This window comes from Hippoglossus stenolepis, chromosome 6 (assembly GCF_022539355.2).
Source record: "Hippoglossus stenolepis isolate QCI-W04-F060 chromosome 6, HSTE1.2, whole genome shotgun sequence".
Lineage (NCBI taxonomy): Eukaryota > Metazoa > Chordata > Actinopteri > Pleuronectiformes > Pleuronectidae > Hippoglossus > Hippoglossus stenolepis.
In genome coordinates, this window is record NC_061488.1 from 2,008,531 (window position 1) to 2,027,636 (window position 19,106).

At 45.8% G+C, this 19,106-nt stretch overlaps 1 protein-coding gene across 1 annotated transcript in view; it reads right to left on the reverse strand.

Moving 5' to 3' along the window:
- plxna3 (plexin A3) overlaps window positions 1-19,106 on the reverse strand; it is a 72,504-nt gene that overhangs the window by 34,471 nt on the left and 18,927 nt on the right. Inside the window, 4 exon segments of the mRNA XM_047340418.1 lie at window positions 13,623-13,805; window positions 16,593-16,757; window positions 16,874-17,421; window positions 18,876-19,066. Coding sequence (XP_047196374.1) covers window positions 13,623-13,805; window positions 16,593-16,757; window positions 16,874-17,421; window positions 18,876-19,066 — 1,087 coding nt within the window.

Consider the following 19,106-nt stretch of genomic DNA (forward strand, 5'->3'; position numbering starts at 1 on the left):
TGTGTGTGTGTGTGTGTGTGTGTGTGTGTGTGTGTGTGTGTGTGTGTGTGTGGGGTGGGATAGTAAGTATTTATCGGACAATCCTGACCGAGAATGAAAAGTCATTCATCAGCTGGCAAGGGCAGACACACACACACACACACTAAAAACACTCCTGTTAAAGTAAAAATATTGCATTTATCTCAGAAAGAGTATGTGAATGTATTCAGGAAAAGTAATCAGTAATCAAGGTACTCAAAGTAAAAGTACTTCACTGCAAAATGAGCCCTCTGAATTTTAAACTGTTCAAAATATTTTGTCAAAGCAGAAAATCATCACATTTTAGAAGCTGAAACAATCAAATGAATAAACGAAATGTGATCCAATAGATTTTCTGTCAGGTACTCAGATTACTTGGGTAACTGATTTCTGCTCTTCCAGCTCACACTGTGTTTCTTTGATCATCTATAATCGTGTCATTAAAGAACGAGCTGCTGGATAAACACAGAAAAGTACAAGAGAAGAACGTACTTAAGTAGAGTACATGATAAAAGTACTTAATTACACCAGTGATGGATGCAGAGTGTGTGTGTGCACGTGTGTAGGAGCATCTGTTTTTCACTGTTGTGTCTTTATATGTCGTTTCATTTCAGTGTCTGTTTGAGGTGGGAGAGGTTTGGAGACATTTGGTCGACTCGTTGTGTTTCACTCTCAGGTGACATGTCCGAACATCCAGATGTGGACGAGCTGGTGAACGAAGGAGCTGATCTCAGAAACATTCCTCTGATTTTAACTTTTTCCAGAAATAATTCAAGTGGGAGGAAATTACAGGCTTTCATGAATCATGTGGGGATTGGTCGAATGTGGTTCCTGCAGGAACTGACACACACACACACACACACACACACACACACACACACACACACACACACACACAGAGGTACCAGGTGTTTAGAGGTGCCTCCTAAACATCTGCATTCATTACTGTGGCAGCTAAACTATACAGAGAGAGAGAGAGAGAGAGAGAGAGTTACACCAGCCACCACATTAAATAATTACAGGAAACACACACACACACACACACACACACGCACGCACGCACGCACGCACGCACGCACGCACACACACACCGAGGTCAAACAGTTAGGTAAACAGAGTAAATCATTACTGTGCTCTGTGGCAGGTTCAAACACGTTAGCTCTACGACACACTAACAACCGAGACGCACATGCACACACACACACACACACACACACACACACACACACACACACACAGGGCACAGAAAGCCCCTGAGCACAGAAAGAGCCTCCACTCCATCATGACTCCAATTGTGTTGCTCACAGGGGGTTTATGTCCTTTTACTGGAAAAAACCCATAGATTAACTTTAACTATGTAGTGTGTGCGTGTTCCCCAGGGGGCGCTGCAGAGGTGAGGAGGGGGACAAAGGTTCTGCTAAAGGTGAATTAGACTCAAACACCAGCCTCCTCCTCAGAACAATGCCTGAGTCAGAGCTGAACACAGACACATGTTGATGTGATTCAGTGTGACATCACTTCCTGGTGATGACATCACCCAGACAGCAGAGAAACCTGCAGAGCTTCATGAGGTCTTCAGCGTCAGAAAAAGCAGATGAACGCAGGTAATTAAACCTCTTCTTCATGTGTTTGATGTTAGGAGCACTCCAGACGCTCTCACACCTCGACGTCTTGCCCGCGTTGCATTTTGCATGATGCGGAGAAAAAAGAAATGGCTGTTGCACGTTGTTCCTGAGAAATAAAAAACAATAACGTTCATGGGTATTTATGAGCCATAAGCTTCCAGCAGCTTCCACAGTGTTTCCATCACTGGGCAGAACTCCAAAGAGAACCTGGATGTTTCTAAGTTTCCTTCAGTATCACAGTGATCCAGGATTAGTTGTCTGTAAAATACTGAGGTCACAGTCAATTCAGCCGCTTTAATTCAACACTAAATGAAATAAATATAAACTCAAATCTGGGCTCAAAAGAGAAAATCTCCCATTTCTCAAACAGGCCTGTGGGCCGGTGAAGTCGCTGGTGTCAGCATGTTTCCGTCAGACCGGCAGAAACGTGTTTGACTTCTGATTTCACAGAGATCTGATAAGAACGCAGCAGAAGGAAAAAGACACTTTATTCTCTTTACACCTCGAGGCTCCAGAGTGAGGAGGAGCAGGGAGGTGACAGAGATACAGGAGGTCGCTGTGGTCCGCACCGTGAAACCCACCGATCACAGCAGGTGACGGTGAAATCACCACAACTCAAACTCAACCGGCCTCATCGCGCTCGGCGGACGCGTCGACCTGACCGAACTGGAAACACTCACCCAGCATCTGTGGATGTTTATCTGACGACGTCTCTGGAAACGGAGGCTCTGCGGTCGGACTTGTTTCCCTAAATTGCATTTAATGCATTTACCAGAGCAAAACTACGACTGTGGAAAGATTCAAATCTGAAATTATAACCATGATTATTTAAATAAGCGAATGCAGACGTTAACAAGCGACAGCAGGTTCCAACTTCATCACAGGAGCTGATCCCACATCTGCTTTTAACTAACACATCTGGAAACACTCTCTCTCTCTCTCACACCCACACACACAGTTAGTACTGTACGTTGACGTTTTAACACCTCATTGATTTCTGCACGCCAAACCACACCCACTCTTTAGTTTATAAAAAAACACACCAATACACACGCACGCACACACAGGAGTAAAGAATACATCAACAAATGCATGTAAACGTGAAAACGAAACCTTAGGCCAACAAATCAACACACACACAGACACACACACACTACAGCCTCTCATTCACCCAAAGAGAACAATGCTTTGACTTGCCAGAAAGAACCATCAGCCCATTTTAAATTGAAGCCCCTGGCACTGTGACACACACACACACACACACACACACACACACACACACACACACACACACACACACACACACACACACACACACACACACACACACACACACACACACACACACACACACACACACACACACACACACACACACACACACGATTTATGGGCAGCTGCTTGGCCCCTGACTGCTCCAGTTTGTCCAGGTGGAGACATAAATCTAGTCCCAGGCTTCAGACTCGGCCTGTTCTCCCTGATCCATTTAGAGCCTATTAGAGGGTGTGTGTGTGTGTGTGTGTGTGTGTGTGTGTGTGTGTGTGTGTGTGTGTCACTGAACAAGTGTAATCAGATTGGGATCCTCTGTCATAAACAATGACTCAGCATTTCTGACGATAACCTGGAGCTGAAGACGTTAATTTATTCACGATCGGCTGTTGAAGCTGCAGACGAAACCACGACGGACTCAAAAAACTTTTAGATCTCGACGACACCGACCGTGTCCCAACTCAGGCTCCGCCCCCTTCACGCGCTGCACTTAAAGACCGATGAAATGAGACGACACATTCACAGAACTGATATTTGTGAGTGTGTGTAATTTGGTACAGATTGAGTGAATTTAAATGTGGTTTCATGAAGAGTCTGCTGTGGAGGTATGAGCCTTAGTGGCCTTAACTTATTTATAATTAAACTTATGGACACAGATTTATATCTCGACCTTATTCAGAATCAGACATTATGCAGATTATGATGTTTACAGTAGGTTCTAACAGGGTATTTCCTTCATATTTCAGTTTACATGTTACAGGGGATAATCTGATTATAATCAGAACATGTTTACGTTACAGTGTATTATTCAGGTTATTGTGTTAACTGGTTTCTCTCAGAATATTGTGTCCATGTAAATGTGGTCACTGTCTTTACAGCTCTTCAGAAACAAATCAGGTCTTTGCATTGACTCTCTGTTGAGACACTTTTTAAAATACGAGTGTTTCTTCTCAATGATTCGTAATAAACAGTTCAGGCGTCTCTGATGATCTGAACCATGTTAACACACTCAGACCAGAACAGTTATTTTATACAAACACACGAGGGGGGGGGGGGCAGTGAACCTGGAAACTAGACGTAAACTGTCGTCTCCTCAGCAGAACTCTGTTTGTGTGCGTGTGTTTATTTAGCTTCCTGTTGTTTATTTGCAGGAGGGAGGAGGTGGGAACGGCTTCAGAGAGCGACCTCACTGCAGCGACCTCGGGTTCAGCCGGTCTTGATAAAACAGACCTGAAGCTGAAGTGATGTCACCGAGATTTCTTGGAATATTCTGACACACACACAGACACACACAGACACACAAAGTATCTGATTGGCTATCTGCTGTTTCCAAATCGCTGAGGGGGAAGGTGGAAAGAGGGGGTGGAGTCCGGGTTGATTTCTCTGTTGCCCCAGCAACTATCGATCGTATCTAATTCAATTTACAGCCAATAAAAACAAAAACACCAGCTGGTCCCTACCAAACTGTGTGTGTGTGTGTGTGTGTGTGTGTGGTGATCCCAGGTGTGAAGCTTCCTCCTCCAATCACACACGCCAATCAACCTCAGTTAATATCCAACCTTGAAATATCACTGATTATTTTGTGTGTGTGTGTGTGTGTGTGTGTGTGTGTGTGTGTGTGTGTGTGTGTGTGTGTGAGAGACAAGCTCACACTTTAATTCCTTCCCCCAACATTTATCCAATCAATGGCCTCCCTCCCCGCTGAGACAGTGTGTGATTGGCCGGGAGCCTCAGTGATAATTAACCTCCGAGTTTAGTTCGATTTGTAACAAAGATCCAGACGAGAGAAGAAGAAGAAAACGCATCGAGGTCAGAGACCGATTAAAGCAGCCAATCAGGTTTGAGATTCATCTCCTACCAGGCAGCCATTGGTTGACTTCATCTCTGTGAATTGATAATTCACGCGTCATTATTTCATCACATGACACGTTATCATCACGTGTTGAAGGATCATTCTGCTTTATTGTTTTTCTTAATTTCTCATATTGTGTCTTTGTTGTGTTTTGATCTTAATGAATAAATAGTTAATTGTCGCAGACTCGTTAGATGTCGAGCGTTTGAAGCGAGTGAGGAGAAGGAGAAAAGGAAAAGGAAGGAACGAGAGGAAACTAGTTTTCAAGTCCAGAGAAGCGTGCGACAGCGTCACAGCTGCTTCAGAGTTTTGTCTGTGATGTTAGAACATGTTTCTGAAGCTGTGACTCAAAACTGTCGACTTCATTTCACCTCCTGCATCCACAGATTTACCAAACCTGGCTCCGCCCACGCGGCTCCGCCCACACTGCCTTCAGTGAATGTTGTAGGTATTTAAAGTTCGAAAAAAACTGTGATTTTATTCAGTATTTTTAAAACAATCTGCGTCAGAAGGTCAAAGCCGCTGTGTAATTACTGCCAACTCCTAAAACTAATAAAAATCCCGAGGATGTTTTTCTGCCAAATGTTGTGAGTCAGTGGGAGGAGTTAACTTCAGACGCTCCACAGGCGAGAGCCGGTCGTACGAACAGATTTGTACGAAGTTTCTTTATTAAAGAGTTTTCTCGTTCTTTCAATTTACGTAGAAATGAAACTTCTCTCCACCTCTCTACTTATGTCTTATCGTCTCCCTCACCTGCGATTCCCTGCTCTGGGTTTCGTCTCAGTTTCATCGAGTGTTTGCAGGTGAAGCTGGAAACAGCGAGAGGATGAATGTTGTCTCCACAGGTGAGACGCAGGTGCAGCCGTCTCCTCAGTGACTTTATAAACTGGTTTATGAGCAGCTTCTCAAACCCACTGTGGGTTTGGTTCCTCTCCAGATTTGAGTCAAAAGACAGAAACAGGTGCAGGCGTCTTCTAATAATAATCAACTCTATGAATTGAAATCAGCAGATTAATTTCCCTCCTGCCTGCGTGAATCCATCCTCCCATCACTGCCGGAAAGAGGAGAGAAAAGAGAAAGACAGAAGAGGATGTTTGGAAGAAGAGTGAAGCAGGTGCAGCCGCTCGGTTACAAACAGACATCACTGTCATTAGAATAAAAGCTTTAATTCCCCGTCGTCTCATTAGCCAATAATGGCTCTGTTCCCTCTGAATGCCACAGCTGATTGGCTGACTCATCTCCGCTAATTCACTTTGTGCTAATGGAAAAAGGAGGAGGGCGGGGGGGTGGTCGTTCTTTTAAAGAAAGGAAAAGCTTTCAGTCTGTCAGTTTGAGCAAAATCTGCAGAGGAAAGAAGATTAAAAAAGTATATTTTATCAGTTTTTCTGTATGAAACTTCACCATTAGTCAATCGGACGGAAAAACGCACATCCATTAGACTCTGAGAGCAACGAGTCGCTGATCGGATCTGACGTCTCGTGTCTTTACTTCAGGGACAAACTCAGGGAGGACGTCCGCAAAGTGGGGTTCGGACTGTCTCTGTAGTTTGTCTTTCAGACACAAACAACCCAGCAGGAGATTCTCCGCTCCGACGCGTTCACAAGTGTTCAGGTGGGGGGGGGGATATTTGTGTGGTCTTGTTTTTATCGTCCCGCCCACTCGTGATGAATCCTCCAGATAACCTCCTGCTGTGACGCACATGAGCTCATTCGGACATGATACGCGTTTTTCGCGAAGTCGCTGGCAGGAGAAACTCCGGAGAACTTCGGACACTTGTACTCAACTTTAGATTCATAAGAGGACGGAAGCTTCTGTGTGTACTCGGAGTTCTTCTCCTCCGTGCTCGGGAAGAGAGACGAAACAAAGCAGAACTACTGGAAATAAGAAACTACAGGTGTTTATATGATGTTACTGTGAGAAGCACCAACCTCCTCCACGTCTGTCAGAAACTGTGTGTGTTTGTGTGTGTGTGTGTGTGTGTGTGTGTGTGTGTGTGTGTGTGTGAGAGAGAGAGTGTGTTGGGAGGTGCGGTCAGTGCACCGTGTCTCCTCTCTCCCCTCAGGCCTGTTTGTTTTGGCAGCAGAACAGACACACACACACACACACACACACACACAGACACACAGACACACACACCCATCCTCCTGGGACCCCCCCCCCATGCCGCCTCCTGCTTCCTGTCCTGTCGCCTCGTTCTCTCCTAAAAGCTGATGACATCACGTCCCTTTGAGCCAATCAGCTGTCAAATCAGCTGATACAAGAACAACTCTGATGTGTAGGAAATCGTTTGCTGCTGTTGCCGCGGTGACTGATACGACAGCGGGTTTTAACTACCGCCTCCACACCGACCCACACGTCACATGACCGTTCCCGTACACTGGTCATGTGGCGTTAACAGGAAGTAGAGATCGTCTACTCTTCACCGCAGGCGTAACCATAGCAACCGCGGTGAGTTTTTAAAACGAAAAGCTGAAACGTATCATCTGTTCCCCGACGTCTCCTCCTGCATCCACTCGGACCAGCTGCTACTGTTGACGCTCTCCGCACCTTTTCCAGATGTGTTTGGTTTTTCTCCTGGCGTTCACATCAGAGCGAGATTATTCACCATCAGAGTCGCAGTCAGCGCCCCCTGGTGACCAGTTACTGCATCACAACACGGACAGACGACCTGATGGCGCCGCCCGAGTCTCGGCTGGTTGGAACGACGCAGGTGAAAGTTTAACGTCGCTACGCTCTCGGTTTTCCCTGGGTTTGGTCTCACAGGCTTCACAGGCTCACAGATGAAAGCTGTGTAAAACCTGAGGACTCGACTCGGGGCCTAAAGTCGACAACTCAGATCCTGGATGTTCGTTCTTTTGATAAATTACAGGCGTTCACAGTTTGTAGTTTACATTAACTACAGGACTGAGAAAGCCAAAATCGTCCTTTAAGATAAAATCTGATGTTTGTTTAACGAGGAATTTAACCTGCGACTCTCTCTCTCTCTCTCTCTCTCTCTCTCTCTCTCTGAGGAAACAGGAAAAGCCCATAATTCTTAGTTACTGCTGAGACGTTCAGACCCACCACAGCGAGCGTCAGTGTTCGTCCTCACTGAGACGCTGCCGCTCGCTGGGTCCTGAAAAACAACAAGTCATAACTCAGACTCTCTGTTGACTTTATCTCCGTCTGTGCCGCTGCTTTCCCTCCATCCATCTGTCAGTCTTCTTCTCTTCTACCGCTCTGTTCCCTCGCTCGACTGTTTGACCTTTTTTTCCTGTTTTCTCTCTTTGCACGTCGGTTGTTTTGATTTAATTCTGCTCGAACATAATTAGGTTCGGTTTAATTGATTAAGTTTTGCTTTTAATTTCAGTGGAAATTAAAAAGAGTCAAATATATTATTGAATAAAACATAATCTACAAAGTTTAATCATATTTATGAAAAAAGGGCAATAACACCGACAGAATAAAATCTCCATATCACGGCCAATTATTGGGTTTTTGTTATAAGTTATAATTTGAGTTAAGTTAAGTTACAACAGTCAATTTATGAAAGAATCCTTAACCTACAATATTATAAAAATTAAGTCAGAAAAGAAATCTGTATTTCTGTTAAATTGTCATAATTTTGTAAGAACGGGTTGTTTCCCTTCATCCCTTTATATATATCCCCCCCCCCCGTTCACATGAACCCTGAGGTCAAAGTTCAGCTGCTTCACAAACATAAACACTGTTCATAAAGTAAATATGACATCAGCCGTGTCACACGATGATGAACGACAGCGTCTTAACGTCTTCATCACATGTGGAGGAGGCCGACGACACAGTGATCGTCTGCAGGTGGAGTTTCAGTGTTTGGACCGAGAGCTGCTGGTTCACACCCACGCTCACGTGACGCAGGCAGGTTCCACTGTGAAGCTTCCAGCGTCCAGTCACAGCTGATGTGATCATGTTGTTAGAGGTCGACTGGGCTCGAGTCCCAGAGACACTCGACCGGCTGCTGGACAGAAACAACTTCGCCTCATCCAAAGATTCTGCTGCTTCAGAATATATCTGGATTTAAATCATCTGAAAACCTCAGGCCATGAAAACATGTTCAGATTCAGCTGCTGTGATCTGAGTCCAAACTCGTCTGACTCCTCGGAGCCATGACTCACATCTGACAACACACACACGAAACATATGTTTTTATATTCAGTGAGTGCAGGATCGCTGCAGACTTCACCACCGACGATATGTTTGAACCATTTGGTGCATTTGAACTAGTGTGTAGTATTGTAGTACTGTGGAGTACTGCGGAGTACTGTAGAGTACTGTGGAGTACTGCGCCTGAAGGTGCTGATGCTGCTAGTGATACCATCATGATGTTACCGTGGCAACCAAATGAGGCTGTCGATTTTACACAGAGATGAGCAGATATATACCCGCTGAAAAAAGGAGATTGACTCATTTGCCACTAGAGGAGTTTCTGATTTATTTCCCAGTGCATCATGTTCAATGTCACAAACTCCCTCTCCCCTCGCTGTGTTGACAAATGATCACCTTCACCCGTGTGTCACGTTTCCTTCACTGCCGACCTGAGCCGTAAAAACCCTGTGTCTGCTGCAGAGTCCTTTGACCCGGGAGTGAGTGAAAATCGTATCCATTCACACTGAAGACAAAAGCCAGATGTTCGCTGGTGTTGGTGCAACACCATTTCCTGCCCAAGTGACAACAGGCAGAAATCCACTTAAACAACACTTCATTCAGAATCTCAATGTGTTTCCTTCAGTGTCACAGTGATTCAGTCTGTTCGTCGCTGCTTTCACTACAAACTCTGCTGCTTTTAACGGAGAATAAAAGCACGATGATAAAAGCTGCTGTAACTCTGCGCCTGATGATGCACCGCTGTGTATTTTTAACTTCATCCTGTTGCCCTGATGTTCCTGAGTCTGTCTTTGTCCTGATCACATGTAGCTGAACACGAGCCCACGTACATGTTTCCATGAGCAGGACATCAGGTTAATCTCCTTCCTGGAAACCGTGGAGACCTGGTTCCCTTATTCAACGACGTTAGAATAATAAATCACATCAGGACAGACGGGCGACAGTCGCCGGCTGCAGCACGTTGACCCACTGATTGTAAACTGCAGGAACACGTGACGCCATTTATCAGCCACGTCCTGAAAAACCCGTCCTGACGACTGAATCAGACCAAAAGACTGACTCACGTTAACACTGGTTATAAATGTTTGATGGTTGTTCAGATGAAAGGTCGCGTGTCTCGTATCTACTGGAGACACTGACTCACTATTCTTTTTGTTCATGGAGTCCTTGCTCAGCAGCACTCTGGCAGCTCCTGGAAAAGAAACCTTTATTGACAATAACTTCATCTAAGCCGAGTTTCTCCTCTGTCTGTGTGTGTGTGTGTGTGCGTGCGTGCGTGCGTGCGTGCGTGCGTGCGTGCGTGTGTTTCCTCCAACCTGGCGATGGACAGCGTCTCTGTTTTTAGTTTCCACTTTAACCTCGTCTCCTTAATTAAATTCATTAGAGTCCGATCGGCTCTGAGCGAAACCACAGGAACGCTCAGAGCCGAGAAGCGAAGCCAGTGGAAAAATGAAAACAACAACCGATCGATGATCTGAGTGAGGCTGATCTGACGGATCAAGAAATCACCGACTGTGGGTGAAGCAGCCGCTGCTCTCGTTCCTTCCACTCGACAAACTGTCTGTCTGCACAACACATCTGTGGATTCCACCACACGGCCTCTGATGAAACACCATTTCCCATAAGCCCCGGACGTGTGAGGGCCAGACACCACAGCTGAGCAGAGAGTCGCTGGTCGGAGGTTGGTTCAGGTCAGAGAGGATGGAAACGTTTTAGAGACAGAAATATAGATATGAATGTAGAAAATCATCCAATCAGATGTTGAAATTCAGTTTTGTGAAACTATGAAATAAACGATAGAGACTGAGAAGATTCCAACACAAATGTTCAGCTGAGCCTCGGGCAGTTTGGTATTCCTGGTCTCAGTGAGCGGAGGAGGAGGAGGAGGAGGGGGAGGAGGAGGAGGGGGAGGAGGAGGAGGAGGCCTCACTAAACATAGAAAGTGTCCTCCGCCAACTCCGAGTCACACTGAGCCAAACATCTAAAACCACAAGCAGCGATTTCCACCGATCCGTTCACTACACAGACGCCTCCTCCGGCTAATCCTCCCTCGCCCTCCCTCCCATCGCTCCTCACTCCATCCGTCACAACTCGGAGGTCAGCTTCCAGAGGAGCATCTCCCCGTGTGAATGAATATTAAAGCGGCAGCTGCGTGGGAGGAGAGGTGAGCGGGGTGAACGCCGAGAGGATCCATTCACATCAGCCGGCCTCCATTTTTAGCTTCCAGGCAATTAAAATTCATCGTTCACAGGCTGGAAAACGGAGATGATTGTTCGGTCAAATGTGGAGGAAGAGGAGCGGCTTGTAAACGCATCTTTTATTTTTAATGACTCCTGAAGATGCAGATTAATGAGTCTGAGTGTGGACGTGTAGAATCAGTTCAACCAAAAAGTTACGTTTCCTTCTGTTAGGAAGGAACCAGAGGGAGAATGTGAAGAACAATGATCCTCACTGAAGAACCACAGACACTTTAACATTAAAACACATCTGTTGATCACAGGTTCTTAAAGATCCGGTTCTAGAACTGGATCCATACAGGTTCTTCTAAAACTCTAAATCACACGTTATTCAACCTTTATATGAAATCCATACACGATGTCCTCCAGAGGTTCTACTGGGTCTAAAGAAGATTCTTTTGGACATGACATAATAAATGGTTCTATTGAGGTTCTAAAGATTCTTCATGAGGTTCTATTGAAACTTATGAAGGTGTTTGTGGTCCGTCAGGAGGAAACTGATGCTTTCTTCTTTCTCTGCACAAACTAAGAGCTGGAACTTGAAGGTTCTGTTTTATTGTCCTGTTGGTGGCGCTATGGAGAAAAGGCCAATAAGATAAAGAGGGTTCCTCCTCTGGAGATCAGATAAGGTTTTTCTTTTATAAATAAATTTTACAAGACAAAAGGACTAAAATACTGGAGGTGAATTCTGCTGAAACGCTGATGTTCCGAGAAACGATCGTGTTTCCTGAACGAGAAGATTAAAGCTCCTTCAGGTCCAGACTGAAAATGTTCCTCCTGCTCTTCATCAGCTCGTCATCGTTCTTTATCGTGTGTGTTTGTTTCATCCAGACGGTGGAGGGACGAGTCTTAAATCCTCCAGAGAGGACGGAGTCTGTCCTGCAGGAAAACGGCGACTCTGTCAGCGACTGCGGCGCCACGACAGGAAACAGACACCTCGCGCTGCTAAGTGGGACATTTTTCTGACAGCAGCAGACGCTGAGAATAACTCTGCCGCTTGCCGAGACATGAACCGAGTCTGTTCGCCACCGACGAGACGACGGCAGCTTCAGACCAGACGAGAACGTCTCTGCAGAGACTCCAGTCACATCAGGCTCTACACTTCTCTGCTGTTCATCCGTCCCGTCTGTGAATAAAACCCGCGACATGAACAGATTGTGTTTGCTGTGTTATGAATTCAAAACAGCACTCGGCTTATTTTCAGCTCCAGATAACAGTAATAACAACAGAGCCGCAGGCAGCCCCGAGCAGGCTGAGCACATATGGAGGAAAACACGAGCAGACGAAAATATGTAAAAGAAATGAAATATTTATCAGCTATGTATATTTCTCATGCTTATTACGATTATTATTAATGTGGAGTCACCGCCGGAGTCTGAACATAAACAAACATGAAGCCGCTGCTGAAACACCAGAGTTTTACATGTCAGCGGATCTGAGTGAGACTCAAATATCAACAAGACCAAAATTTAAAAGAACATTTAATGATTCAGTCGGATCACAGACGAGTTTCTTATCATCTGTCAGATTCACATGAACGTTGATACAGATGCTTCTGATATATATGAGCTAAAACCAGCGGATTCATCAGTGAGGACGTCGCTCGGGCGTCAGTGAAAACTAGTGCAGTTTCCATCCTGTTGATTTGTCCGTGTTCACCTGTTTCTTCAAAGTTCAGTGAAGCTCGACTCAGAACACAGAACCTGAACTGGAGAATCGACGTCACGCTGGTCATCTGTTCAGTCAAATCTTATTCATACTGAAAGAATCACGCGTCCAAATCAAACCAACACTTGGAAATACAAACGTCAAGTGTGAAGACGACCAACGTGAAGTCGTGTCCCAGTTCTGGGTTCACATCCTCCAGAGGCTCCTTCAAACCCAACGAGGGAGCTAGTGGATCCCGCTCGGACCAAACCATCCCAGGGTTCATCGCTGACAAAGCTAAAGAGCGAGCTACACCGGCAGCAGAAGATAATGCAGCGTTAGTGGGACGAGCTGGTGACGCAAAGGAGAGATGGACCGGTTTAAGTTTAGGTCCAGAGTCCTCTGAATTAGGACACAGGACTTAGGACTCGTGCACTTTGTCCGTCCTCCATCACCTCCTGAGGCTCTTTGTTCATTTCAAACAGAACATGATCCAGTTTCCATTAAAACCTCCAGTCACAGAGAGTCTGAGTCTGAATCGTTAAATTAAAGAACAAACTAAAGCCCTGGTGTTCATCGGGGGACTGATCTCTACACACCGACTGCTCAGCCACTTTCCTTCCTTCAGCAAGAGGAAAACCAAAAGAGCAACGTGGATTTAAACCTGAATGAGACAATATTCTCTCAAGCTTTTCTCCTTCAGAAACACCAGAAAGCAAAGAGACAGATTCATGCAGCAACAAAACATTCCAGCCACAAAAATCTTCTCTGCTCAGAATCACACAGAAACTACAGCGTGGGCAAATCCACCAGTGATTTCCTCTCATTCCTCACTCCATCCTTTGCTCCTACCTTCTTCAGCTGTCCGCTCCGGGTTCCCACAAACACCACCGTGTGCTCTCCGTAGGTGTAGGCCGCCACGGCGCCCATCCCCTCGGTGCGGTCCTCGTACAGCGGGTGTCCCTCGATGACCCTGAGGCCTCCGAGCGGCTGGTTCAACACCAGACCACAGAAATCGTCTCCGATCTGCTTCGGCTGTGGAAACAGAAGAACAGTGATTAAGATCCAGAGACTCGACTTTCAGCGAGGATCAGGTTTATGTATCTTTGAGGTCATATTGAACTTGACCCTTGACCTTTCATCCTTGAGTCTGATTGTCTTTCATTTCCAGTTTCCAGGAGAAGTTATCAACAGTCGAAAACCCACAATGCCTCTGGATGTTAGAGGACAAACTGACGACCAATCAGATCCACATTCAGGAAGTTTAAATCTGTTTGAAATGTCACCGTCAACAAACTTCTTCACATCAGCAGCAACATCTGCGAGAGCGAACACACAGGCACTCGCTGATTGGTCTGAATGTCAGGCTACGAGTCCGAATGATTATTTAAAATGATCTTCGGGCGTTACTAAGATACCGTTTAATGTTTAATCTTCTACGAGATCTTCAAATCACATGAAGGTGTGAACGGAGGCTTGGACACTTCATCAGGGTCTGAGCACAGAGACAGGTACATCTCAGGGTTTTATGTTTCTGTGAAGAGATCGTATAGAACAGGGAGGGGCAGGTTTATTACAGGGTACACACACACACCCACACCCACACACACACACACACACACACACACGGAGGTGGCTAACACCCTGTCATTAGCGGGTTAAGGCCTCGATGCATCAGAACAGGGTGGAAACTCTGAATCACACAGAAAGGTTTGTTTTACTGTATTTACGAGGACTCAGATCAGCTGATCCTGAGCTCAGGTTTCACTCAGGGTAAATATAGTTCCAGTAAAACGCTGTGTACGTTGGCTTTGTCTCTCCTCACAGTGTAACTGAAGCTGCAGAGTGGTCACTTTGTTCAGTTCTACACCCAAACCAGCCGAGCCGGGAGATTCTATAAACAGAACAGAAGTTATACAACAGAGCAGCAGTGGGCGGGGCTTCATGTTCAAAGTGAGGACGTCATGAGACGAGTTGGTGAAACATCTCCTCACGACCACAGAACCAAAGCATCTGAGATCCATGTTTTAAACATGTCACTTCTTTCTCCACGTCACAGCCCGTGTTTCATTTTCAATCTCTCACCTGCCACACAACCATTTATCTGCTTCTGCAGAAGATTCTGTTGGACCTGAAGAAGATTTAACTGGTTCTTTAAGAGGTTCTATGAACTTTCAGTGTTTCCCATTAATTATCTTGACTGCGGCGGCTCACCGTATTCTAACTTGTCCCCAGTCTCATAATGAAATGATTTTATCTTTACATTTCTCATCATAATAAGATCTCTAACTGGATGTGTGCAGAGCTATTTGCTGCTATTAGCCGCCTGCTCCTGTTCTGATCAATAACGTTGTTACAGAACATGCAGACAGTCAGACCTCATAGTTTCACTTCTCTCTCTCCTGTGAGGACGTTCACTCTTTAGTCTGTGCACACGTCACTTGAATCGGTTGCATGTGAGAGTGACCTCCGTGCACATACACCAGCAGATTCAAGTCATTCATTTTCATTATAAATCATTTTCATTACCTTCCTCTATTTGAGCTGAAGCTGGAGCGCAGGAAAGTGCACGTGCACAGGGAGAACTCAAGCGGACGCATCGAATGCCTGTGTCATCATTATTGTTAATCACGTGCAAATACTCAGACTGAACAGACGAGCGTTTCACTTCCATTTCAGCTGGTTTTACAAAAATGTTTCAATTCAATCAGACGTCACATTGAGGGTCCTCACAAATGTACAAGTGTGTGTGTGTGTGTGTGTGTCAGTGTGTGACAGTGTGTGCGTGCAGCAGAGAGGACCTGAAGGACAACCCCCACCCCCCGCTGTTTATGATAAAAGAAGGAGGTCAGTCTGGACATAGGCCCCGCCTCCTCCTGTCTGTGTTTTACTTTGCCTTCAAGACACACACGCACACGCACACACTACTACAGTAACACGGGCAATTAGCTTGATGCTGATTGGTTGGTTGATTAGTCGGTCGGTCGGTTCATTGGTTGCTGGGAGCAAACCTCCCCTCCCCCTCTCGTATCCGAGCGTGGGCCCCGAAACTCGTCTCCTGGCGGGTTTCCCTGCCTGGTTACCATGGTTACCACTGCAGGCCATTACCGCCATGAATAAGAACATCTACCTCCCAACCTGAAATAACCTCACTGCAGACACACAAACACACATACACACTCCTCTTGGTTTCACATGTTGCGTTACGTTTTGTCTTCACGCAGCAATGCAAATGAAAAGATTTGTCAGAGACCCTGAGTTTGTGTGTGTGTGTGTGTGTGTGTGTGTGTGTGTGTGTACGCGCGCATGCACGTGTGTGCGCGTCGCAGCCTGAAGGAAGCCTCGGGCCAAACCATGATCCGCTGAGGGAAAAACACGGGGGCAGAAAACTGAAGAAGACGTTTCCGTTTCTTTTACCTGCGGGAATTTTATTTTTAATTATTTTTAATTTCTCGCCTCTGTCACTTTTATAATACTAATAGTTCCTGATGATTTTTTTCGGAAAAATGGAAATTATTGGGTGGATATGAATCTGGAGGTTGTATTCCTCCACCAACCAGTTCAGTCCCTCCAGGTTTTTATAACATATTATATTCACAAAAATAGGAAGTCGCCGTGACCTTTGACCTTTGACCGTTGAAATCTAATCAGTTCATCTTTGAGTCAAAGGAAATGTTTGTACCAAACTGGAACAACTGTCATCGCGGTGTTTGTGAGATATCGTGTTCACAACATTTAGACAAACACGAAAAAACCTGAAAACATAATGTCTCCGCCCACTAGGTGTCACCAGCACGGTTCGTGGTTCGGTGGTTAACTCACCGTGTGGATGCAGGGCAGCTCCTTGTTGAGTAACCACGGCAACGACAGGCGTCCCTCTCCACGGTAACAGGAGCGGATCCTCTCCCTCATGGCCAGGTTGATGTTATGGAGCGTGAACAGGCAGAGGACGGTTTCTCTGGGCGGGTTGGAGCGATTCTTCTGACCCTGAGAAGATAAACAGAGTCTGAGCGGCGCTGGTTCAAATCCCAAAGATGCCCCAGAGCAAGGCACTCCCCCTTAAAAAAAAAAACACCCAACAAGTCACAGAAAAGTTTATTTACCTGAGAAAAGACAACAAACAGGACGTCGTCGTCCTCCGACAGGCCGAGCGCCTGGGCGAGCCGCCGCCCCGGCTTCTGCTTGTAAGCGGCCTGGACCAATCGGTACTCGACGCCGTCCTTGGTGCAGCCCAGAGGAAACTCCACATACGAGTAGAACTCAGTGTCGTTGGAACACATTCTGACGATCTTAGAGGTGAAGAACTTCTCTCCACCGGCGTCCATCTGCGTCAGCTGCGTGTCCAGCTGCAGCGTCAGGAAGTAGACGTACGTGCGGCTGGAGAAGCCGTAGACGTAGTAGATGTCGAAGGCCGGGTAGAGGGACAGCGTGTCTGACGGGATCTTGATCTGGGATGACACAAACTCGTCCTGGTAGACCAGCGAGAACATGTTGACGCTCTCCTCGTCCGCCACCAGCTTCCTGCTGGACAGCGTAGGGAAGTACTCCGACTTCCCATCGATGGCGGCGCCGATGAACAGGCGGCTGCCGCCCTTCATCGGCTTCTTCCTCTTGGGGTCAGCTGTCCAGTCGTCCTCTCCCACAACCACACCTGCAGAGGACAGATGTTCACAAGTGACTGGATGATCATCCTTTCTGCTCCTCCTACCTTTTTACTGAATTAATCAATTTCTCAATTCATGGGTCTCCATTTGAATCCATTTTTAAAATCCTGTGGTGACGTCTTAAAAAAAGCTAGAATCAAAATAACCATCGTCAGCCTCCTCATCTGTTCCTGAACATTATGATGTCACAGTGAAGTTGACCTTTGACCCTTTGGACATAAAACATCACATCATTGTGACGTGTTGGATGTGTCTGTGAAATCTTGTCATAATTAGCACATTAACTCTTAAATTATGACTGAACAGAAAAACCCTGCGGTTGTTTTTTGTTGGTTATTCCATGTGTGACTTATTGTGTTTTTCTAATGTGCTGGTTAATAAAAAAGAAGGAAGTGCTCCTTCTGACACTTTACAGTTTTCATTTTCAGCGAAAACAAAGTTCTCAGTCAACTTCCTTGTTTATTGTTCTCTGTTCAAAAACACAGATATTTCAGCAAACGCTGTGAGACTGGTCGTCGTTCACTTGACGTTGTTCCTCAAACATCTTCTTCATGATTATGTTTGACTCAAAGACCACGGAAATATTTTTACATTTTAGCTCAAAATTTAACAGATTATTATTTTATAAAACTTATTGCTGATAGATTTCATTTGTTATATAAAAATCAAGGTTCCAGCTGTGGAATGAATCCGTCAGACGTCTTCCACCACAGGAGCTCAGTGAGACGTTGTCGGGTGTCAATCATCCTTCAGCGGTTTTTGTTCAAAGTAAAATGTGCAGCAGCTGATCCTGCATAAAAACCTGTCAAATATATATTTGACACATGACTGACGAGTGCAGGTCGACACGTTTCCGCAGCTTCTCACGAACAAAGTTGACAACAAACGCTGCAGCTTTGTTCTTCCTTCTGTTTCGTGACATCAGCAGAAAATCGGAGCTGACGGAGGTGAAGCTGCAGCCGGAGCCTCCGACTTTAGAAAACAACAGCGTTTGTTCTTCTGAGGACGTTCATCATGACGCCATGAACATGTAATTACACTTGTGTCATTCTATGTCAAATGGACGGAGGCCTCATGCAAATGGTGTCTTTTTCAGTTTGTGTCTTAACTCTCTGAGACACGGAGGCTTTAAGAAACATCTTTCTTCTCTTCAGTGTTTTTCTTTGTTTTCTAACCAGACGTTCAGTTTTAATCGTCCATTAAATCTTTGTGCCGACACAATTTAAAGCCTCGTAAATCAGAAATGTTTCAGTTCATTTATAAAACACTGTAACCAAAGTGTTATATGGTAAAATACAACAGATCTGATGTGCGTCAGTCTGAAGATCCAAAGAATCTTTGTACATAGAACGAACTTTGACTATTTTATCATTTGGAGACATTTGATAATGAAGATCAAGCCTGTAAAGAAAAACTAATTCTCCATCTGGACCCAGCTCACCTGCCATCCCATCAGCCTCCCTGGCTCCCGACAGGTAGTGCTCCTTGCGGTGATGCGGCTCGCCCAGTTTGAAGAGATCCTCCAGTCGGAGGAACTGACACACCCCCTGCCAGATGGAGCCGCACGCCACCAGCCTGTTCCCCGTGTAGTCCACCAGGAGGAGCTTGTTCACGTTGTCTGACGACTCCAGCCTGAGGACAGACAGGTGAGGGGTTAGACGGGTAGGAAGTT